This window comes from Bufo gargarizans, chromosome 3 (assembly GCF_014858855.1).
Source record: "Bufo gargarizans isolate SCDJY-AF-19 chromosome 3, ASM1485885v1, whole genome shotgun sequence".
In the NCBI taxonomy this organism is placed as follows: Eukaryota; Metazoa; Chordata; class Amphibia; order Anura; family Bufonidae; genus Bufo; species Bufo gargarizans.
In genome coordinates this window covers 108,336,135-108,360,823 of record NC_058082.1, presented here as the reverse complement: position 1 = coordinate 108,360,823, position 24,689 = coordinate 108,336,135, and the positions used below count along the sequence as shown (strand labels likewise).

The 24,689-nt window shown below is 43.8% G+C and overlaps 1 protein-coding gene across 1 annotated transcript in view; it reads left to right on the top strand.

Moving 5' to 3' along the window:
* The window catches only part of LOC122931423 (sterol O-acyltransferase 2-like), a 150,945-nt gene that overhangs the window by 65,503 nt on the left and 60,753 nt on the right, over positions 1-24,689 (top strand). The window contains exons 6-7 of the mRNA XM_044285497.1: positions 6,072-6,354; positions 7,258-7,324. Coding sequence (XP_044141432.1) covers positions 6,072-6,354; positions 7,258-7,324 — 350 coding nt within the window. The remainder of the gene's footprint in view (positions 1-6,071; positions 6,355-7,257; positions 7,325-24,689) is intronic.

Genomic DNA, 24,689 nt, shown 5'->3' with positions numbered 1-24,689 from the left:
AACTCCCAGCATGGCCAGGCAACCTACAGCCATCAGCAGGGCATGGTGGGAATTGTAGTTTTACAACATCTGGAGGGCCGCAGTTTTAGGATGCCTGCTTAGTGTCTCCAAAGTCTGAGAGCCATACATATTGGGCATCGTCGCGTGCGTAAAAGTCGTCGCTATAAAAATAACTTTTGACCAAACGCCTCGGATGAACGTTGTTAAAAATATAAAATAAAAACGGTGCCAAAACACCCATTTTTGGGCAAAATTTCCATTTGAATCCTTTTTGCCGGTAATAAAGCAAGGGTTAACAGCCAAACAAAACTCAATATTTATGGCCCTGATTCTGTAGTTTGCAGAAACACCCCATATGTGGTCGTAAATGGCTATATAGCCGCACGGCAGGGCATAGAACTAAGGGAACGCCATACGGTTTCTGGAAGGCAGATTTTGATGGACAGTTTTTATTTGGACACCATGTCCCATTAGAAGCCCCCCTGATGTAGCCTAAACTAGAAACTCCAAAAAAGTGACCCCATCTAAGAAACTACACCCCTCAAGGTATTCAAAAGTTACTTTACAAACTATGTTAACCCTTTAGGTGTTCCACAAAACTAAATAGCGAATGTAGAAACAATTTTAGAATTACATTTTTTTGTTACATTGCCTCAAAAAAGAGTAATATAGAGCAACCAAAAATCATATTTACCCCTAAAATAGTCCCAAAACAACAACCACCTTATCTCGTAGTTTCCTAGATGGGGTCACTTTTATGGAGTTTCTACTCTAGGGGTGCATCAGGGGGCTTGAAAGGGTACATGGTGTAAATAAACCAGTCCTGCAAAATCTGCCTTCCAAAAACCATATGGCGTTCCCCTTCTTCTATGTCCTGCCGTTTAGCCAAATAGTAGTTTACGACCACATATGGGGTGTTTCTGCAAACTACAGAATCAGGGCAACCCATTTTGAGTTTTGTTTGTCTGTTAACCCATTTTTTCCAGTAATAAAGTAAGGGTTAAAATGGAAAGTTTTCCAAAAAATAGAAATTTCGAAATTGTTTCTCCATCTGCCATTAACTCTTGTGGAACACCTAAAGGGTTAACAAAGTTTGTAAACCCAGTTTTGAATACCTTGAGGGGTGTACTTTCTTAGATGGAGTCACTTTTTTGGAATTTCTATTCAAGGGGTGCAACAGGGGGCTTCAAATGGGACATGGTATAAACAAAACCAGTCCTGCAAAATCTGCCTTCCAAAACCCATATGGTGTTCCCCTCCTTCTATGCGCTCCTGTTCGGCCAAACAGTAGTTTACGACCACATATGGGGTGTTGCTGCAAACTACAGAATCAGGGCAACCCATTTAGTGTTTTGTTTGGCAGTTAACCCTTGTTTTACTCCTGGGAAAAATTGATTATATTGGAAAATTTTCCAAAAAATAGAAATTTCGAAATTGTTTCTCCATCTGCCATTAACTCTTGTGGAACACCTAAAGGGTTAACAAAGTTTGTAAACCCAGTTTTGAATACCTTGAGGGGTGTACTTTCTTAGATGGAGTCACTTTTTTGGAATTTCTATTCAAGGGGTGCAACAGGGGGCTTCAAATGGGACATGGTATAAACAAAACCAGTCCTGCAAAATCTGCCTTCCAAAACCCATATGGTGTTCCCCTCCTTCTATGCGCTCCTGTTCGGCCAAACAGTAGTTTACGACCACATATGGGGTGTTGCTGCAAACTACAGAATCAGGGCAACCCATTTAGTGTTTTGTTTGGCAGTTAACCCTTGTTTTACTCCTGGGAAAAATTGATTATATTGGAAAATTTTCCAAAAAATAGAAATTTCGAAATTGTTTCTCCATCTGCCATTAACTCTTGTGGAACACCTAAAGGGTTAACAAAGTTTGTAAACCCAGTTTTGAATACCTTGAGGGGTGTACTTTCTTAGATGGAGTCACTTTTTTGGAATTTCTATTCAAGGGGTGCAACAGAGGGCTTCAAATGGGACATGGTATAAACAAAACCAGTCCTGCAAAATCTGCCTTCCAAAACCCATATGGTGTTCCCCTCCTTCTATGCGCTCCTGTTCGGCCAAACAGTAGTTTACAACCACATATGGGGTGTTTCTGCAAACTACAGAATCAGGGCAACCCATTTAGTGTTTTGTTTGGCAGTTAACCCTTGTTTTACTCCTGGAAAAAATTGATTATATTGGAAAATTTTCCAAAAAATAGAAATTTCGAAATTGTTTCTCCATCTGCCATTAACTCTTGTGGAACACCTAAAGGGTTAACAAAGTTTGTAAACCCAGTTTTGAATACCTTGAGGGGTGTACTTTCTTAGATGGAGTCACTTTTTTGGAATTTCTATTCAAGGGGTGCAACAGGGGGCTTCAAATGGGACATGGTATACACAAAACCAGTCCTGCAAAATCTGCCTTCCAAAACCCATATGGTGTTCCCCTCCTTCTATGTGCTCCTGTTCAGCCAAACAGTAGTTTACAACCACATATGGGGTGTTTCTGCAAACTACAGAATCAGGGCAACCCATTTAGTGTTTTGTTTGGCAGTTAACCCTTGTTTTACTCCTGGAAAAAATAGATTATATTGGAAAATTTTCAAAAAAATAGAAATTTTGAAATTGTTTCTCAATCTGCCATTAACTCTTGTGGAAGATCTAAAGGGTTAATAAAGTTTGAAAAAACAGTTTTGAATACCTTGAGGGGTGTAGTTTCTAGAATGGGGTCATTTTTGGGAGGTTTCTATTATCTAAGCCTCACAATATGACTTCAAACCTGAACTGGTCCATAAAAAGTGGGATTTTGAAGATTTCTGAAAAATTTCAAAATTTGCTTCTAAACTTCTAAGCCTTGTAACATCCCCAAAAAATAAAATATCATTCCCAAAATGCTACAAACATGAATTAGACATATGGGGAATGTAAAGTCATCACAATTTTTGGGGGTATTACTATGTATTACAGAAGTATAGAAACTGAAACTTAGAAATTTGCTAATTTTTCAAAAAAAATTGTAAAAATTTTATTTTTTTATACAAAAAAATTAACTTTTTGGACCCAATTTTAGCAGTGTCATGAAGTACAATATGTGACGAAAAAACAATCTCAGAACGGCCTGGGTAAGTCAAAGCGTTTTAAAGTTATGAGCACTTAAAGTGACACTGGTCAGATTTGCAAAAAATGGCCAAGTCCTTAAGGTGAAATAGGGCTGAATCCTTAAGGGGTTAAACACAAAGAAGCCATAAGCAGGAGTGGGTGAAGTGAAATGAGCAAAAAAAATATAAATAAAACTATTGTTTAGAAATAGAAAACAGAAAATTGGCATGTGCGTATGTATCTCTTTGTTTGGAAGCCCTGGTGCAACCAATTACCTTCAGAAGTCACATAATTAGTGAAATGATATCCACCTATGTGCAATCTAAGTGTCACATGATCTGTCATTACATATACGCACCTTTTTTGAAAGGCCCCAGAGGCTGCAACACCTAAGCAAGAGGCATCACTAACCAAACACTGCCATGAAGACCAAGGAACTCTCCAAACAAGTATGGGACAATGTTGTTGAGAAGTACAAGTCAGTGTTAGGTTATGAAAAAATATTCAAATCTTTGATTATCCCCAGGAGCACTATCAAATCTATCATAACCAAATGAAAAGAACATGGCATAACAGAAAACCTGCCAAGAGACAGCCGCCCACCAAAACTCACAGACCTGGCAAGGAGGGCATTAATCAGAGAGGCAGCACAGAGACCTAAGGTAACCCTGGAGGAGCTGCATATTTCCATAGCAGAGACTGGAGTATCTGTACATATGACGACAATAAGCTGTACGCTTCATAGAGTTGGGCTTTATGGCAGAGTGGCCAGAAGAAAGCCATTAGTTTCAGCTAAAAACAGAAAGGCAAGTTGTGAGTTTGCGAAAAGGCATGTGGGAGACTCCCAAAATTTATGGAGGAAGGTGCTCTGGTCTGATGAGATTAAAGTTGAACTTTTTGGCCATCAAAGAAAATGCTATGTCTGGCGCAAACCCAACACATCATATCACCCAAAGAACACCAGCCGGGACTGGGAAACTGGTCAGAGTTAAGGGAAAGATGAATGGTGCTAAATACAGGAATATTCTTGAGCAAAACCTACATCACTCTCTGCGTGATTTGAGGCTAGGACGGAGGTTCACCTTTCAGCAGGACAATGGCCCCAAACACACTGCTAAAGCAACACTTGAGTGGTTTAAGGGGAAACATGTAAATGTGTTGGAAAGGCCTAGTCAAAGCCCAGATCTCAATCCAATAGAAAATCTGTGGTCAGACTTAAAGATTGCTGTTCACAAGTGCAAACCATCCAACTTGAAAGAGCTGGAGCGGTTTTGCAAGGAGGAATGGGCAAAAATCCCAGTGGTAAGATGTGGCAAGCTTACAGATACTTACCCAAAGTGACTTGGAGCTGTGATTGCCGCAAAAGGTGGCTCTACAAAGTATTGACTTTAAGGGGGTGAATAGTTATGCACATTTACTTTTTCTGTTACTTTGTCCTATTTGTTGTTTGCTTCACAATAAAAAATAAATAAAAAAACATCTTTAAAGTTGTGGTAATGTTCTATAAACTAAAATGCAAATCCTCAAACAATCCATGTTAATTCCAGGTTGAGGCACAAAGACATGAAAAAAGTCAAGGGGGTGAATACCTTTGCAAGGCACTGTATCATCTCTGTTTTGGTTTGATAATTGTTTTTTTTGGGCATTAGCAACACTGATGGATTACTGACCAAATGCTGACCGAGTGAAGGCGTAAGCTCCACAGACAGGATCAGTTTTTTGTAGGTTGTTGTTTTGACGGATCAGAAGAAGGCCAAGTAATCTGTGACATCAACACAAACTTACTGCTGACACCTTCTCCACTCTGTCGGGGGCTCTACTTGTATAAACGTTTGATAGAACAGGTTCTGTAGACTCAGCTGACGACGGTGTAAAAGGAGTGCGCTTCTTCTTGGCGCTAACATCAACCTGTAAGTCTGAGTACATACTTGAGTTATTTAGTCAGTTTTGGCCCCGTAACTGCCCAAATAAGTGAAGTGTGCAGTGATTCTAAGAGTGACGCCTGTCATCTGCATCTTTCACTACCACAGCAGACTCCCTATGCACGTTACAGCCAGGCACAGTGTTGGACACCCCTATAAAGGCTCTCTGCAGCAAGGAAATAGCCGTTTTTAATGTAATTCGCAGCAAATAAATTCGGATCAAACCAAATTTTTCCCCAAAAATTCATCGAACCGGCGAATCGATTTTTAAAAAAAATTCGCTCATCCCTAATTATTACAGTGAAAAAAACACTTTAAAACTGGAACCGAACTCTGCTTCGGTTCCAAGTGTTACCTTGGAATTGAAGCCGAGTTCGGTTCCGAGGTTTTGGAGCCTGAACATTCCAAGGTACCACTTGGAACTGAAACCGAGTTCGGTAAAAGGTTTTTAACAGTAGAAATTAATTTCTGAAGTTATTACCCGAAGTCCAGCGAGACTTCACAAAGTAATAACTTAGTCTCATAGGAACCAATACATTCTAATACTGTACGGAGCGCTCGCTCCGTACAGTATTCTAATGAAGTTTTATGCGAATCGACTTCGGATGTTTCATCTGAAGTTGATTCGCTCATCTCTACTTACAGCCTAGCACCTGCCAACAGAGCAAGAGAGAGTTAACCTGTACAGTGTCGCAGAGTGCTGTGAGGGACAATGCATAGACACTAATTCACACACTTGATCTTCAGTGTGGATGATAGACGGTGTGTGAGCCTATTCTGTCTCCAATGCTCCTAGTATGTCCTGTCCTACTGCTGGGAAGTGTGTACCTCTATCATGTTGTATAGTTTGAGGAACCCCATATCTACATACCAGGAGAGGAGCTTCTTGGACACGTTCCTTGCAGTGAACCTTGATAACAGACCATGCTTCCGTCCACCCTGAGAAGATAATGCTATTGGTTTTCTGTATGATTTTTTTTTTTATTGTTTTACCCACTTTTCTTGATGCAGATCTCTGTATATCTTTGTCCTCTGAGTTTTGTTTTCTATCATCAGGTTGGTTCTGGAGTTTGATCTCCTGTTTTATTCATTTGGGCAGTTTGGGACTGTGGTTTGGTCATGGATCTGCCTGTTCATATATTCGCTCCTGGTGCCCTACAAAGTGTTGTCTTTCTGGGGCTCCTGGTATCCAAAGTCAAAGCACAAGCTCCTGCTATCCACCTGTCTGGGGATATTCCTGCTTGTGAGCCAGACGTGTGTACTCTGCATTTTCCCCATCTATGTGGTAAACCATTACCGGCTGCCTCCAGCTTCGAGCTTCATTGTCATTCTGGAACAGGTGAGTTCAGAGACCAAGCAGGTGCCTAACCTTGGTTCACATCTTTTCTTTTTATAGCCACAGGGCTCAACTGCTCCCTCAAATTCACCACCAAGAAAATAAAACAATGACTGTATGCTGTCCACAATTTGCATTTTGATGCAGTACAGGACCACACCACTAGAACAGAAAATGTCAGTGAGATTTTTAGATCATTGCACGTGTAACATCTGGAGATGTCAAGCATAGTGTGAACTCTAAGACCAAACTGTTGGTGTCTCCTTACATTTTATAGCTGGAAAATTGATCCAGCTGGAGTCTGCTTTTGACCCCCCTCATCCTTACCCTTCCCCCGGATTGCTGAAATAATAGTTAAAGGGGTTGTCCGGGTTCAGAGCTGAATCCAGACATACCTCCATTTTCGCCCCGGCAGCCCCCCTGACTTGAGCATCAGGGCAGTTCATGCTCCGATGCGCTCCTTTGCCCTGCGCTAAATCGCGCAGGGCAAAGGCATTTTTCGGAGATCCGGTGACGTACCGGTGCTCTCCATGGGGCTGCCAGGAAGCCCAGTGGTGTCACCAGCACTGATGGGCGGGATTTAGAGCTGCCCATGCCAGTAAAATGGCTAGGGCAGCGCTAAAGCCCGCCCATCAGAGCCTGTGACGTCACCAAACACACTGCCGGGCGGAAGTTTCCTCCCGGCAGTGTGTTATTGAAAACAAAAGAGACCTTGCACTGCGCAATCCAGCGCAGGGCAAGGGAGCGCATTGGGGCATAAGATGCTCCGATACTAGCCTCAGGGGGCTGCCTGGGTAAAAATAAGGGTATGTCTGGGTTCAGCTCTGAACCTGGACAACCCATTTTGTTTAGGGCCTATATATACGAAATGAATTACTGATGCATTGTTATTCTGTCTTTTTATAGGTTCGCTTCCTAATGAAGACTTACTCTTTTTGTAGAGAGACAATTCCAGTTGTGCTACAGGATGAAAGTAAAGGTAATAGCATGTCGGCCATACTGACCATCCTTCCTCACTACACATCATGTTTAGTTTCGGTATGAGTACATGTGTTTGTACTGTCTCTCTCAGCTTTGCTGATTTGGACACTGCAGTTTTTCCCTGTTGCTCTTAGACTATTCACTCTCTATCACTGTGCAATGTCTCCAAATTCTTACTTGGATAGGAGTCTAGCTCAAAAGCTTACCAGAGCATTGCAATCTCTTCAAACAGCTGATCAGTTGTGGGTGCTGGGTGTCATATACTGATCACCTATCCTCAGTGGTGGTCATGACCACCACGCAAACAACGCAATTGAATGGGTCCCTCGTCTGTCAGGGTGCTACTAGTCCTGAAGTCTATGAAGCAGTACAATGGTGCAGGCTGCTGTGATTACAATAACCCCCTGCTCCGGGTCTTAGGTGGTGTCACACCCCACTGTGTCCCGACACAGGCGAATACATTTTTTTCCCTCACTGCTGGCCAAAGTACAGAGGGGAGGGCATTAAAGGGTGCACTTCTGGGGGACATTACAGAAATTGCTGGGGGTGTGAAAATACAGGGGTAGGGATGAGCCAACACCTGGAAGTTCGGGTTCGCCGGGTTAGGTCGAACTTCGGCTCAAAGTTCGGATTCGGGACCCAAACTTGACCCCGAACCTGAACCTCATTGAAGTCAGTAAGGACCCGAAATTTGGGACACTAAAATGCCTGTAAAATAGTCATAGTAAGGGCTAGAGGGCTGCAAAAGGAAGCAAAATGAGAGGTAAGAGCAGGACAATAGCCCTGCAAACAAATGTGGGGAAATGACATAAACTAAAAATAATAATCTTGAACTAGGAGGTGGTGGTCAAAGTGGAGTAGGAGGTTAAGGAGGCAGTGGACGTGGACGTGGAGGAGGAGGAGGAGGAGGAGGAGGAAGTAGCTGTGGCGAAACCAACCTCGCCACTGTGTTTTATAGGGGGCTGTTTGCCAGCCTCCTGCCCCAGGATTATGGTCCCTTAAGTTATTGGGTCTTAAGGCACTTGGGACTGAGCCCTCTGTCCCTGGATTGCATCATTTGCCTTACTTGCTTGGATGGAGCACATAGTGAGAACAATAGATAGCGGCCATTTTAACTAACAGACACTGTTCTGACTTTTCAACACGGTGCTATCTTGCCTGTATTTGGTGCACAGAGACATCATTCAGTAGTTTGAAACTATCAAACAGGGGACACATTTATTAGTGACTATTTTCTGTATAACTTGTATATTTTCAGTGTAACTGGCATAAAACTGTATCTTCCAAACTACTGAACGGATGTGGGTGAATTTTGGATATGTGGTTCACCCAGATCCCCCGGTTCCGAGGATATATTGGTTATGGGGTTATTGCATGTTTTGGGGTTCTTGTGATATGTTTTATAAAACTGTATTTCTCTGCCTTTGATAATCATATTCGCCAGTGTGTTCAATAATCATCATCGGCAGAAGGGAGGATTTTGTGTGGGTGTGTTTCTATTGTCCCATTGTGTGTTTAAATGGTGATGTCTGTCCTGTTGTCTCCACATGTGTATTGGTGATCTCCCTTTGTCCTGAGAGATAATTGGATTGGTCTCGGTTGTCTCTGGGACAGAGAGGAGGAAGCCATGATGCATTGTGGGGATGTGTTGTATCTGTCCTGTATTTGCAACAACTAATAAAAACCAGGCTGGGTGTGCCAGCACATCAGATCACTGCTGACCCTCAAGACGGAGCCTTGTCTCATTATTGGGGGGATTCCCTGTATGCTGTTTGCCAGGAGTGTAAGCTGATTGGATGCTTTTCCTGTTCGTCTGCTGACAACTATTTGTGAGGTTCCAGTTTGGAGTGCTATTTTGTATCCAGTTCGGGAGGTTGGTGTTCTGCAGTAGCTGTGCCTGTCTCTCAGAAAGGGGCATATCGCCTAAACGGATTTTAACCCCTTGTCTGCTGAAACGGTCCGTTACAGTAGCCAACACTATTTTTGCTGTATTTTTTATTTATTTTTATAAAATTTTTTTTATAAATTTTGGAAGACCCCAAAACATTGGGAAATAGAAAAGAGAATGCAAAGAGAAAGTGCGCTGGAGTATAACAATGGCTGGGTGCGGACAGGTCCTGTAGGATCCATGCCTGGTTCATTTTAATGACCGTGAGCTTGTCCACGTTGGCTGTGGACAGTAGAGAAAGTGTGCTGGAGTATAACAATGGCTGGGTGCGGACAAGTCCTGTAGGATCCATGCCTGGTTCATTTTAATGACCGTGAGCTTGTCCCTGTTGGCTGTGGACAGTAGTGATGAGCGGTAGGGGTCAAATTCGAATATTCGTTATATTCCACGATTTTTTTTACTAAAAAAAATCGGCAAGGTAATGATTGTGTAATATGCGAATTTTCGGAATGCAAATTTTCGGAATCCAAATTTTTTATTGAAAATTTTTCTACTTACAACTATTAGACAAAGAAGATTATAGCACTATATTAGCTAAATTGCTCTATATTCTTTTTTTTTCGAATATTCGCTATATTGCTATAACTCAGTTTTTTCGAATATTCGTAATATTCTAAAACAAGAATATATAGCAACATAGCGAATATTCGAAAAAAAAATACGAATATAGAGCAATTTAGCTAATATAGTGCTATAATAATTTTTTTTTTATAGTTGTAATTTTTTTCCAATTTGAACTTCAGATGAGAAAAAAATTACAACTATTAGACAAAGAAGATTATAGCACTATATTAGCTAAATTGCTCTATATTCTTTTTTTTTTCCAAATATTCGCTATATTGCTATATATTCTTGTTTTAGAATATTACGAATATTCGAAAAAACGAAGTTATAGCAATATAGTGCATATTCGAAAAAAAAAAGCTGCAGAGGCTGCCAGCCGAATGAATGCAGCGGTGCAGCTCTCCTAAGATAACGCCCGAAATCCCGCGAGATCACGAGCGCCGGCGGGAACGAGCGGCACCAGCAGGGAAGATGGTGCCCTAGATCCTGCAAATAACCGCGAGATCTCGGGCACGACGGTAACGGTGAACAAAGAAGGTAAGGACGCCGAACCGCGATATAAAACCGGAAAGGAAACGGCCGCAAACGGGGAAGGGGGCGAAAACAAGCCGCTAATGAGCACCTAAAGGGAAGGAAGCAAAACCGATCCCCACACAACAAGAAAATATATACCCCAGTAGTAGGAACTAAGGCAACAATACAGCTGAAGAATAAACGCAATTAAATATAACATAATGATATATAACACAAATGTTGAAATTAACACCACCAGCACCTTCAAGCAGGTGGGTGAAGTACATAACTGAGTGACAGCAGCAAAGAAGGTAGAAGAAGGACTTGAGAGGACTTCCCTGTGGCAAGGAGGAGGGGCTATTCGCCCATTGGATGATTATGTTATTGAAATTTCTTTGCTGCTGTGTGGTTCAGTAAAGAAAGGGTTAAGCAATAGGAGCCTCTGTGTCTTGAGATAAAATCTTCTTTGTCTAATAGTTTAAAAATTCGCAATAAAAAAATTCGGATTACGAAAATTCGCATTACGAAAATTCGCAAACACTACTCCTAAAGTCAAATATACTGCAGCCTTCTCATTGGCCAACAAGCTATAAGCAGGGAGGGATCATGTGTACTGCTAAAAAAAATATTGAATGTTCGAAATTACGAATATATATCACTATATTCGAAATATTCACAAATTTTCGAAGTACCTAGATTCACGATAAAAATTTGAAATTTGAATATTCGTGATCAACACTAGTGGACAGGCAGCTGTGCTTGTCTATGATCATTTTCCCTGCATGCTAAACACACGTTCAGACAATACACTAGCTGCAGGGTAGGCCAGCACCTCCAAGGCGTAAAGGGCAAGATCAGGCCATGTGCCCAATTTGGAGACCCAGAAGTTGAATGGGGCAGACCCATCAGTCAGTACGTAGAGGCAACAACCAGCTGTCCTCTGTGGGAGGTGTATTGTCTGTTTCCTCTGTATCCCCCAGCCATGCTCCAGTGATGTCCATGGGCTGCTTTGGGTGCCAACCTTCTGTGAACACGGTTCCTCATCCTCCAGAACTGTGCCCTGGCTGGACAGTCGTCTACCTGGCCTCTGTTGGTGCAGGAACCCACCCTCCGAGCCACTTGTGAATGACTGGCCTGATAACCGTTGAAATGATCCCTCTTCCTCCTCCTCCTGTGCCACATTCTCTTTCATCATCGTTCGAAGTGTTTTTTCAAGGAGACATAGAAGTGGGATAGTAACACTGAGGACGGCGTTATCGGCACTGGCCATGTTGGTAGAGTACTCGAAACAGTGCAACACGGCACACACGTCCCGCATGGAGGCCCACTCGTTGGTAGTGAAGTGGTGCTGTTCCGCAGAGCGACTCACCCATGCGTGCTGCAGCTGAAACTCCACTATCGCCTGCTGCTGCTTGCACAGTCTCTCCAGCATGTGCAAGGTGGAGTTCCACCTTTTGGGTACGTGGCATATGAGGCGGTGAGCGGTTTGGCTGAAGTTACTCTGCAGCACAGACAGGCGAGCAGCAAGCGTGCACAGATGGCCTGCACTTTCTACAGCAGCTCTGACATATCAGGTTAATTTTTCAGGAACCTCTGCACCACCAAATTCAGCACATGCACCAGGCAAGGGATGTGTGTCAAACCGGCTAGGCCCAGAGCTGCTACGAGATTTCGCCCATTATCACACACCACCAGGCTGGGCTTGAGGCTCAGTGGCACCAACCACTCATCGGCCTGTTGTTCCACACCCGTCCACAGCTCCTACGCGGTGTGGGTTTTTTCCCCCAAACAGATGAGTTTCAAAACTCCCTGATGTCGTTTCCCACTGGCTGTGCTGAAGTTGGTGGTGAAGGTGTTACGTTGACTGGATGAGGAGGTGGTAGAGGAGGAAGCGGAGTAGGAGGAGGCAACAGGAGGCAAAGAAAAATGTCCTGCAATCCTCGGTGGTGGAAGGACATACGCCAAACTGCTATCCACCTCAGGCCCAGCCGCCACTGCATTTACCCAGTGTGCAGTTAGGGAGAAAAATACGTCCCTGCCTGTGCTTACTGGTCCACATATCAGTGGTTATGTGGACCTTGCCACAGATGGCATTGCACAGTGCACACCTAATTTTGTCTGCCACTTGGTTGTGCAGGGCAGGGATGGCTCGCCTGAAAAAATAGTGGTGGCTGGGATCCAAGTACTTAAGGACAGCCACCGCCATAAGGTTTTTAAAAGTCTCTGTCTCCTCCAGATGGAATTACAACATTTCAAAGGCCAGGAATTTTGAAATGCTGGCATTCAGGGCCAGGGATCACAGGTGGGTAGGGGGGGGGGGGGGTACTTCCTCTTTCTCTCCAGTGTTTGGGAGATGGACAGCTGAACGCTTCCATGGGACAGTGTGGAGATGCTTGGTGACGGTGACAGAGGTGGTGGCGTTGCTGCCCCATCCTCTGTTTGCAGGGTGGCAGGTGCCACTGTCACTCCAGAGGGGGAGGAAGAGGCCGAGACTGGAGCGGAAGAGGGAGCAGGTGGAGTATAAGATCTTTCGTGGTTTTTGAGGTGCTTACTCCACTGAAGCTCGTGCTTTGCATTTAGATGCCTGGTCATGCAGGTGGTGCTCAGGTTTAGAACATTTATGCCTCCCCTCAGGCTCTGATTCCCCAGCGTGCAAACTACTCGTGTCTTGTCATCAGCATATTGTCTGAAGAACTGCCATGCCAGGGAACTCATTGGAGCTGGCTTTGGTGTGCTCAGTCCCTGGGTGCAGTGGGCAGTAGCAGGCGTACTGGCTAGGGGATGGCCACTCTGCTTTTGCACCCTGCTCCCTCCTTTGCTGTGCGGCTGGCGCTGTGTGACCACCACCTCTTCCTCCGAACAGCACAGGTCACTCGCATGACCTTGATTCCATTTGTGGTCTAGGACCTCATCATCCTCCACATCATCTTCCACCCACTCTTCACCCCTGCCCTCCTTGCCGGTCTGCACACTGCAGAAAGCCGCAGCAGTTGGCACCTGTGTTTCGTCATCATCAGAAGACGTGCTGCAGTGGTCCTCCCATGTCAACATCTTGAAACATAAGTGGTTGAGCACCAGTGCACTCAATCTCTTCCACTTCTGGGGCAAGGCTATGTGGATGGCCCTTGGAAACCCTGCCAGCAGAGTCATCAAAAAGCATAAGAGACTGCTGCATTACTTTGGGCTCAGACTGCTTGGCTGATTTGCAAGGGGGTGAGGTGAAAGACAGATGTCCATGGGCTGCAGGTGCCAACTCTGCGCTTTCAGCAGCGGATCGGGTGGGAGACAATGCAAAGGAACTGGAGGCACTGTTAGCCACCCAATCTACTAATGCCTCTACTTGTTCTGCCCTCACCATTCATACACTGGTATACCGGCCTGCAAAATAACGCTGAACGTTCTGTCGCCTCTCTGTTCTCACGTCCTCTCCCTGCAACAGGAGCTCCACCAACACCAGCAGCACCACGACCAGGGCCATGTCCCTTATTTGATGCTCTACTCATTCTTTGAGGTCACCCACCGAACTAACAGACGGATTAACTATAATAATTTCCCTGTCACATATGCAATGCAGGTGTACCTCACACAAAAGTTGGGTATATTTCACCCACCGATAGGGGCGTAGCTTAAGGCTCATGGGCCCTGGTGCAAGAGTTCAGCTTGCCCCCCCCCCCCCGCCCCCCTCCTTACCTTCCCTCTGTGCTTTAGTGCTTTATGGCAAGAGACAGTGGTGCACCTTGCCTTTCTGCTGCATGAGGCAAAAATTGAAACTCCCCTCCGCCAAATTCCCATTCCCTCCAGTCCTACTGTTAAAGGGGTTGTACTCTTTTTACTACTGATGACCTATCCTCAAGATAGGTCATCAATATCAGACCACCGGGGGTATCCCGTCACCCCTGCCGATGAGCTTTTTTTTAAGAGAGGGCAGCGCTCATATGAGAGCTGCTTTCTCTGCTCTTTTCACCTGCTCACCACTGTAATTGCAGTGGTGAGCAGGTAAACAGAGCAGAGAAGACAGTGCTCATACGAAAAAAAAGCGGACAACCCCTTTAAAGACATACTTGGAAAACATTACATACAGCGCTACAGAAAATACAGGGTCACACAGCGCAACATATGTACCTCTTACATCCAGTGATGTCTCCTCTGATGTAGATATTCTCTTTCCTCATCTTCTCCTTTCAGACTAGACCACCATGATGATTTCTTTTAGCTGCGTCTTGTCTCTGCAGAGTTTAAAAAACAGACATCTTACTTTCCTATTTTTCCATCATCCTCGCATTCTCAACATCCCATCCTGCCCCCCCAATACTATACTGCAGAAACAGTCGCCCTGAAAATACTGGTACCACACAGATAGTGTGCCAGTACAAAAAAAAATACCCCCTTACCTTTCAGATCAGACCCCCATATCAAACCCCAGATGAGACCCCCCCACATCTCAGACCAGACCACCTTTAGACCTCTGTTCCGACCCCATATCAGACCTCCATTAGACCTCCATGTCAGACCCTGCCCTAATATCAGACCTCAGATAAGACCCCCATTAGACCTCCTTATAAGACCCCTATTAGACCTCCAAAACCCCATATCTAACCCCCATTAGACCTCCAATCAGACCCCCATTATACCTCCAGATACCCAATCAGACCCTATTAGACCTTTAGACCCCTAATTGGACCCCTATTAGAATTTTAGACCCCTAATCAGACCCCCATTAGACCTCCGGACGCCCATTAGACCTTTAGACCCCCATAAGACCTTTCTAGACCCCCAGTCAGACCTTTTACACCCTCAATCAGACCCCTAATCAGACCCTTCAGACCCCCAATCAGATCCTCTAGGCCCCCAAGAGCTGTCTTCACAGGCTGTCTTCCCAGCTCACATCTCTTCTCAGAACCCGCGCTGCTGTTATCTGATCTCCTGCAGCATCAGGTCAGAGTGCGCTCTGTACGTCCTGATGCTGCAGGCAGCCAGGACACAGCAGCGCAGGCCCTGGGAAGAGTGAGCAGGGCGGAGGGGTAAGTACTGTACAGTGCTCACAGTGCTTTTCTCCCCCTCCTCCTGCAGACTAGTGAGCACTTCAATAATGGAAGCGCTCACTAGTATTCCCTTTATAAGATGCATTGCATCTTATTAAAGGAAATATACAGCACCACTGGCAAAGGGGGGGCCTTCTGGTCCCCCCGGGCTTAGGGGCTCGGTCGCGACTGCTGCGACACCTATAGTTACGCCAGTGCCCACCGAACTAACAGACAGATTAACTATATTTATTTCCCTGTCAGTTATGCAGTGCAGGTGTACCTCGCACAAAAATTGGGTATATGTCACCCACCGAAACTAACAGACAGATTAACTATATTTATTTCCCTGTCAAGTATGCAGTTCTGGTGTACCTCATACAAAAATTGGCTATATGTCACCCAGCGAACTAACAGATGAATCAACTATATCAATTTCACTGTCACGTATGCAGTGCAGGTGTTGTGGCAGGCGCAGCACTATGAAGTGCCCTTTGCGCTGTGGCATTAGAAGAATTTTGATATCTCTAAACAGACTGTCTATTACTCTGTAATTCCTCTGGCACTGTTCTATGGAAACACACCAAATGCTTCAAATAACTTCTTTATTAACTTCAAGTTTTCTTCATATATAACACTGCCACCTCTGCAGCAGATAGTCCACGTACATAACACGTGTTGAAAAGATATCACAAAATGGCGGTATGCATAAGATGGTGGTTCAACTGTTCAATCTTGTCATTCAACATAAAATGGTAGATATATTTCTCTCTTGAGTATCTGTACTCTCACTTTAAGTTATTTCAACACTGTATGATTTCTCTGAGAGGTATATCTGAGGTCTAACTAACTGTTCACTTGCAGTATGCAGTTAGCAGTGACTATTTGCAGATTGGTTGAGTATGATCTGGTATGGTTGTATGCAATTTGGATTGCAATATGGAATCTGAATGCTTGCATGATTTTAGTAGCAGGAGCTTGGGGAAATCCCAGACAGGCTGTCTGTGAGGCTGGCTGTGATAGGTGAAAACTTTTGCTGTTGTTTCTGCTGTGTCACTGAGCTTACCTTACATTACAAAATGAATCTTTAAGGCATATTATCTTTTTCTGCTTATGTGAACACAAAATATACCAGTTATATAACATCCAAAACATGATGTCACAGTAAATAACTTTGCTTTTGTCTTTAACACATAAACATAGAAACTGTATTAAGTCTATTGGCAGGTTTAGCTGTATACACATATAAGCTATACTAGCAACCTAGGACAGATCTTAGCTGGCCAGCTACAGGTGTACCTAACACAAAAAATTGTTATATGTCACCCACCGAACTAACAGACTGATTAACTATATTAATTTCCCTGTCATGTATGCAGTGCAGGTGTACCTCACACACAAAATGGGAATATGTCACCCACTGAACTAACAGAAAGATAAACTATTATATTTTTGTGTCAGGAGTACAAAGATGGTGGATTGCACCCACAAAAAAGTCGCTATAGGTCACCCACAGAATTAACAGCCAGATAAATTATTATATTTCTGTCAGGGGTGCAAAGATGGTGGATTGCACCCACAAAAGATCGCTATAGGTCACCCACAGAATTAACAGCCAGATTAATTATTATATTTCTTTGTCAGGGGTGCAAAGCTGGTGTATAGCACCCACAAAAAATTCACTATAGGTCACCAACAGAACAAATAGCCAGATGAGATTCCTAACACTCTCTCTCTCGCTTCATCTGCCTGCTTCCTGTCCCTGCACTACTCAGAGCTTTTATAGAGGCTGGGTCACATGATGCACCGGCCAATCACAGCCATGCCATTACTAGGCATGGCTGTGATGGCTTCTAAGTGTCCACAGCTTAAACACTTGTTGATTTTCTGCCCTGCAGCCTTTCAACAAGCTTTTATTAAATGCGTGAACACCAAACTCAAACCCACACTTTTCCGGCAAAGTTCGGGTTTGGGTCCGGGTACCCAAAATCGTAAAGTACGGTACGAACCCGGACAGTTCAGGTTCACTCAACACTATACAGGGGGCACTACTGGGGGACATAAAAATACAGGAAGCACCACTGGGGGACATACAAATACAGAGGCCACTGCTGGAGGACATACAAATACACAAGGCACTACTGGGGAACATACAAATACCAGGAGCACTGCTGGGGGACAAAGAAAAACAGGCCACTCCTGAGGGACATAAAAATATGTGGGTCACTGCTGGGAGACATTATAGTAATTTCTAGAGAAGTAAAAAGACAGGGAACACTGCTGAGGGACATAAAAATACAGTAGGTACTACCGGGAAACATTACAGTAGTTGCTGGAGACCTAAAAATACAGGGGGTACTTCAAATACATGGACATTACAGAGAGGAGAGCATTATAATTAAAGGGGGCAATGCTGGGTGGAGTGATGATCGAGCATGCTTGAGTCTCCTCCCCGCCATGCTCGAGTCTCCTCCCCGCACATTTCTTGGCTGCTCTGTACGCAACCAATAAACGTGGAGGTAAGTACTGCCCTCACTGTAATGCTAGTAGCCATGTTGGCTACTGGCATTACAGTGATTGGCTGGCCAGAACACGTCATCGGGTGCTATATAGCACACGAGGCATGTTAGGCTCATTCGTAGTCAGGGAGAGCTGAGCATAGGAAGGGACAGAGAGTGTAGGGAGTGTAATTGAATACTTTTTTGGCACAAAACTGTTTCGGAGACCCAAATGTCCTTCGACGGACTATTGTGTGTAACAGCAGTAATATATGTTTGTAGTGCAACCTGCGCTAAATTGCTCAGTGTTAGGGAGAGCTGTGCATAGGAAGGGACAGACAATGTAGGAGTGTAATAGAAAGATTTTTATCCCAAAAACTTTTCAGAACCCAAAAGTCTTTTTAAGGACTATTGTGTGTGACAACAGCAATATATATTTTTACCGCTAAATACCGTGTAATAGGCTGCTGCGCACCGTTAAATTATTTTCACCACATCTCCTGTGTAAACTGTGCGCATCCCTAAAATATCAGTAACATCGAGTGTACTATTTCCGTAGACACTGCGAACAGTAACATTACCTGTGGTACCTGTCCTGTATAACATTTCCTCATTACAAATACCTTTGTAATTTTTTGGGCGCATACACTGCCAAATCCTACACTACTGTACTTGTGACATACTTTCAAGCATATATCACATTTAAAATGAAGAAGGAGAGCAGTAAAGGACAGGGAACTAGCCGTGATGCTGATGGTGCACGCAGAGGCCGTGTCCCTGGGCGCGGAGAAACTGTGCCCGCTGCCAGAGCACAAGAAAAACAATCATCCACGATACCTAGCTTTATGTCCCAGTTTGCAGGGCAGCGAAGAACAACGCTCGCAAAGTCAGCCCAGTGCGAGCAGGTGGTCTGTTGGATTGCAGCAGATAATGCTTCCAGTCTGTTAAGCACCACCCTGTAGCTGGCCAGCTAAGACCTGTCCTAGGTTGCTAATATAGCTTATATGTTTATACAGCTAAATCTGCCAATAACCTTAATACAGTTTCTAATATATGTTTGTGTGTTAAAGACAAAAGCAAAGTTATTTACAGTGACTTCATGTTTGGATGTCATATAACTGTTATATATTGTGTTCACAGAAGCTAAAAAGATAATATGCCTTTAACCCCTTAAGGACTGAGCCCTATTTCATCTTAAGGACTAGGCCATTTTTTTGCAAATCTGACCAGTGTCACTTTAAGTGCTGATAACTTTAAAACGCTTTGACTTATCCAGGCTATTCTATGATTGTTTTTCGTCATATATTGTACTTCATGACACTGGTAAAATAAAGTATAAATTTATTTTTATTTATAAAAAAATACCAAATTTAATGCATTAATGTTGTAAAACACCAGACTATGCAAGTATGTAAGGGTGCAAATAGATGATGTATTCACCTGTATTGTCTTATAATGTATTAACTGGATATGATCTATCTATTTCAATAAAAATGATATTTGAAAAAAAAAAGAAAAAATTACCAAAAATTTGTACAAAATTGCAACTTTTCAAGTTTCAATTTCTCTACTTCTATAATACATAGTAATACCTACAAAAATAGTTATTACTTTACATTCCCCATATGTTTACTTCATGTTTGGATCATTTTGGGAATGATATTTTATTGTTTGGGGATGGTTACAAACATCGAAGTTTAGCAGAAAATCTTCTGAAGTCACTTTGTGAGGCTTACATAATAGAAACCACCCAAAAATGACCCCTTTCTAGAAACTACACCCCTCAAGGTATTCAAAACTGATTTTGCAAACTTTGTTAACCCTTTAGGTGTTCCACAAGAGTTAATGGCAAATGGAGATTTAATTTCAGAATTTCGATTTTTTTTTTTGGCAAATTTTCCATTTGAATCTAATTTTTTCCAGTAACAAAAAGGGTTAACAGCCAAACAAAATGCTATATTTATTGCCCCGATTCTGTAGTTTGCAGAAACACCCCATATGTGGCCATAAACTACTGTACGGGAACACAGTAGGCGTAGAGGGAAAGGTGCGCCGTATGGTTTTTGGAAGGCAGATTTTGCTGGACTGTTTTTTTTTTTTACACCATGTCCCATTTGAAGCCCCCCTGATGTACCCCTAGAGTAGAAACTCCAAAAAAGTGACCCCATCTAAGAAACTACACCCCTCAAGGTATTCAAAACTGATTTTAATAACTTTGTTTACCCTTTAGGTGTTGCACAAGATTTAATGGAAAATAGAGATACAATTTCAAAATTTCACTTTTTGGGCAGATTTTCCATTTTAATATTTTTTTCCAGTTACAAAGCAAGGGTTAACAGCCAAACAAAACTCATTATTTATGGCCCTGATTCTATAGTTTACAGAAACACCCCATATGTGGTCGTAAACTGCTGTACGGGCACACGGCAGGGCGCAGAAGGAAAGGAATGCCATACGGTTTTTGGAAGGCAGATTTTGTTAGACTGTTTTTTTGGACACCATGTCCCATTTGAAACCCCCCTGATGCACCCCTAGAGTAGAAACTCCAAAAAAGTGACACCATTTTAGAAACTACGGGATAGGGTGGAAGTTTTGTTGGCACTAGTTTAGGGTACATATGATTTTTGGTTGCTCTATATTACACTTTTTGTGAGGCAAGGTAACAAGAAATGGCTTTTTTGGTACCGTTTTTTTATTTTTTTTATTTACAACATTAATCTGACAGGTTAGATCATGTGGTATTTTTATAGAGCAGGTTGTCACGGACGCGGCGATACCTAATATGTATACAATTATTTTATTTATGTAAGTTTTACACAATGATTTCATTTTTGAAACAAAAAAAATCATGTTTTAGTGTCTCCATAGTCTGAGAGCCATAGTTTTTTCAGTTTTTGGGCGATTATCTTAGGTAGGGTCTCATTTTTTGTGGGATGAGATGACGGTTTGATTGGCACTTTTTTGGGGTGCATATGAATTTTTGATCGCTTGCTATTACACTTTTTGTGACGTAAGATGACAAAAAAATGTTTTTTTTTACACCGTTTTTTTTTGTTTGTTTTTTTACGGCGTTCACCTGAGGGGTTAGGTCATGTGATATTTTTATAGAGCCAGTTGATACGGATGCGGCGATACCTAATATGTATACTTTTTTTTTATTTATGTAAGTTTTACACAATGATTTCATTTTTGATCACTTTTATTACATATTTTGGGACGTAAGGTGGGCAAAATTTCAATTTCCTCATAGATTTTATTTTTTATGGCGTTCACCGTGCGGGGAAAGTAATATGACCGTTGTATATATCAGGTCGTTACGGACGCGGAGATACCTAATATGTGTAGTGTATTTTATTTTTTTATTTTTATTCAGTGATAAATGTGTTTTTTTTAAATCTTTTTTCACTTTTTTTTGACCCAGACCCACTTGGTTCTTAAAGATCCAGTGGGTCTGATGTCTGTATAATACAGTACAGTACAGTACACTGTATAGTGTATTGTACTGTATTTTACTTACACTTTGTCTGAACAGATCTATGCCTTTAGCACAGATCTGTTCAGCACCATGGACAGCAGGATGCCTGAGAAGGCGTCCTATTGCCATGGGAACCTTCCCCGTCTGCCACAACTGAGCAGACTGGGAAGGGGAAGGAGGGGGACTCCCTCCCTCTGTGACCCCATTCTGTCTGGGGGCTGCAAAGGCACAGCAGGGAAACATGCCGTACCTGTAAGTCATGCATCCCTAAGGGGTTAATATTCATTATATAATGTAGGGTAAGCTCAATGACACAGCAGACACAACAGGAGGCATATTTAAACTGTTGTTGCTGGGCAGGAGTCTAGACCAATCACAGTCAGCCTAACACACAGCAGGAGTTTTGACCAATTACAGCCAGCCTCGCACACAGCTTGTGTGGGAAATTCCCCTAGCAGGAGATGCTGGAATCATTATTCACCAGAGAGAGGAGCTAAACAGACACACAATCCACTAAGATCTGTGTTTTATGGAAGCAGATAGGCCAAAATGGGTCTTTAAAACAGTTATATAATGTTCCTACTGTTAATATAGTGATTAGAACTGTATACTGAACCAGTTATATGTGTGTTACAGTTCCACCAATTGCAAACTACAAAGTTCACAATCCAAATTCAAATTCCATATTGCTATCCAAATTGCATACAACTATACCAGATCATACTCAACCAATCTGCAAATAGTTACTGCTAACTACATACTGCAAATTGCGACCAAATTCAGCAAGTAGAACTATTTTGTTAGACCTCAGATATACCTCTCAGAGAGATCATAAAGTGCTTAAAAACCTTAAAGTGATAGTACAGATACTCAAGAGAGAAATATATCCACCATTTTATGTTGAATGACAAGATTAAACAGTTGAACCACCACCTTATGCATACTGCTATTTTGTGATATCTGCTGTGGAGGCAGCACTGTTATATATGAAGAAAAGTCTAAGTTAATAAAGAAGTTATTTGAACCATTTGGTGTGCCATTTAAAGCTACTGTTTCCATAGAACGGTGCTAGAGGAATTGCAGAGTAATAGACAGTCTGGTTAGACCAGTGGTGGGCAAACTTTTTAGTCAACTTAGCCAAATATTAGCAAAACCGCAATTTAAATTTCTTTTAAGGGCCAAATTTTTTCCCTACCCGGGAACTTTCACTAACCTTGTCACTTCCTGTTGTGACGCAGCATGTTCTTACGTTTGGAAGGAGGAGGTTCCTAATAGTGGGAGGAAATATGGGTGATATGAGATGTACACGCCCTCTCCAGCTTTGCTAGGTGAAATGGGGCCCTGGGGCGAAAAACATAAGGCCCCCCCCCCCCCCAATGCACATTTCTCCAGTCTAAACAGAACCAGGGCAGCCGCAGCCCCATGGCACATTTCTCCAGCAGTGCCAGCACATGCACAGACATCTCTCTCGTGAATCTGAGAAACCGCCCAGGTTCTGTTTGGACTGGAGAAATGTGCATTGGGGAGGGGGGCGAATGACTTAGAGTCATGAGAGAGATGTCTGTGCATGTGCTGGCACTGCTGGAGAAATGTGCCATGGGGCCGCCCTGGTTCTGTCACATCTCTCTCATGACTGAGTCATTTCCCCCCCCCCCCCATGCACATTTCTCCAGTTCAAACAGAACCAGGGCGGCCCCATGGCACATTTCTCCAGAAGTGCCAGCACATGCACAGACATCTCTCTCATCTCCCCCAATCCAATACACATTTCTCCAGTCCTATTACACTGGCTGGCACTACTGGGACGGGTGAGATGGTGGGAATGGGATCCAGTAACTAAGTTGCTATAATTAATCAACCTACCTACCTACCTGGCTGCCTCCTGTCACAGTCTCAGAAGATTCTTCTTTGTATGGGTAGCGGGCCGTGGGCCTTCCCTAGCAGAGTCTGGGCTGTGGCTGGCTGCCGCTGGCGCTGCTCACTCCTTCTTCTTCTCTGCTCTGGGGGCGGAGCTGTGGCAAAGTCAGACAGACGCGAAGACGTGCCTGCCTGTGCGGCAGCGCAGCACACTTACTCGCAGCCACTGCTTGTCAAGTCTCTTAAGGAGGCAGGCAGAGCGGGGCTCAGAGCGGCCGCTGGTGGGGGGTCCCCCTCCTTTCTATAGTAGTCTGGACCGCCCAGGACTCCATGCGCAGCTGCGTTTAGCGTAGCGGAGTTAGAAAACTTAGCAGCGCTAGTATTGCGGGCCGGCGCTGGGGGGCCCTTGTAATAGGATTCAAGCATTCAATAACATTCAAGGGGCTAAAGAGATGCTTGTGGCTCGCGAGCTGCTGTTTGCCGACCACTGGGTTGGACTAAAAGGTCAGAGACATTAAAATTCTTCTAATGCCACAGCGCAAAAGACACTTCATAGTGCTGCAACTGCCACACCACCCTGTCTTCCACCACGTCCAGTCTCAGTAGCCAGGAGTCTGGTAAACACAATCCTCACCCTGATCCTCCTTCCTCCCACCATGTACAGTCTGGCCAAACAAGTGATCCCACAGTCGGATATTCCGAGGGCCTCTTTTCATCGCCATTACTTGATTTAGCCTTCTCGCCAAGCACACTTGAAGAGGGACATGAGATCTTGTGCCCTGATTCCCAAACTCTTCATCATCTACAGTCACAAGAACATGACGGTGGGGAATGGCAATTAGTGTTCAATGAGGTGGATGATGATTAGACACAGTTGCCAATGAGTCAACTGCAATTACTGTCTCAAGAGGTTGATGAAGAGGATAAGACACAGTTGTCAATCACTGAGGTTGTGGTTAGGTCAACAAATCAGGAGGATGATCAGAGTGAGGAAGTGGAAGAGGATGTGGTGGACAAGAGGTCCCTGACCCAACCTGGGAAGGTGGAAAGCTGAGCGAGGACAGCAGTACAGAGGGGGAGGGATCTGCAGCACCGCAACAGGCTGGAAAAGGCAGTGGGGTGCCAAAAGGGAGAAGGCGGGCCACACCAAACAGGCCCACAACTGTTCCACGGAGCACCCCCTTGCGGAAATCTCCCTTGCCAAAGGGTAGATGTTCCGCAGTATGGCGCGTTTTGGAGGAAAGTTGTGTCTGATAATGTCCGTAACTTGGTGGCGGCTTTGGAGCTCGGCAAGCTCAGACACATTCCATGCCTAGCCCATGTGTTCAACCTTGTGGTTCAGTGGTTTCTCAAAACTTACCCGAATTTCCCTGCGCTACTGGTGAAGGTGCGCCGCACGTGTGCACATTTCCGCAAGTCATCGACAGCTTCAGCCGGTCTGTCAATGCTGCAGCAGCACTTGAAATTGCCAGCTCACCGGC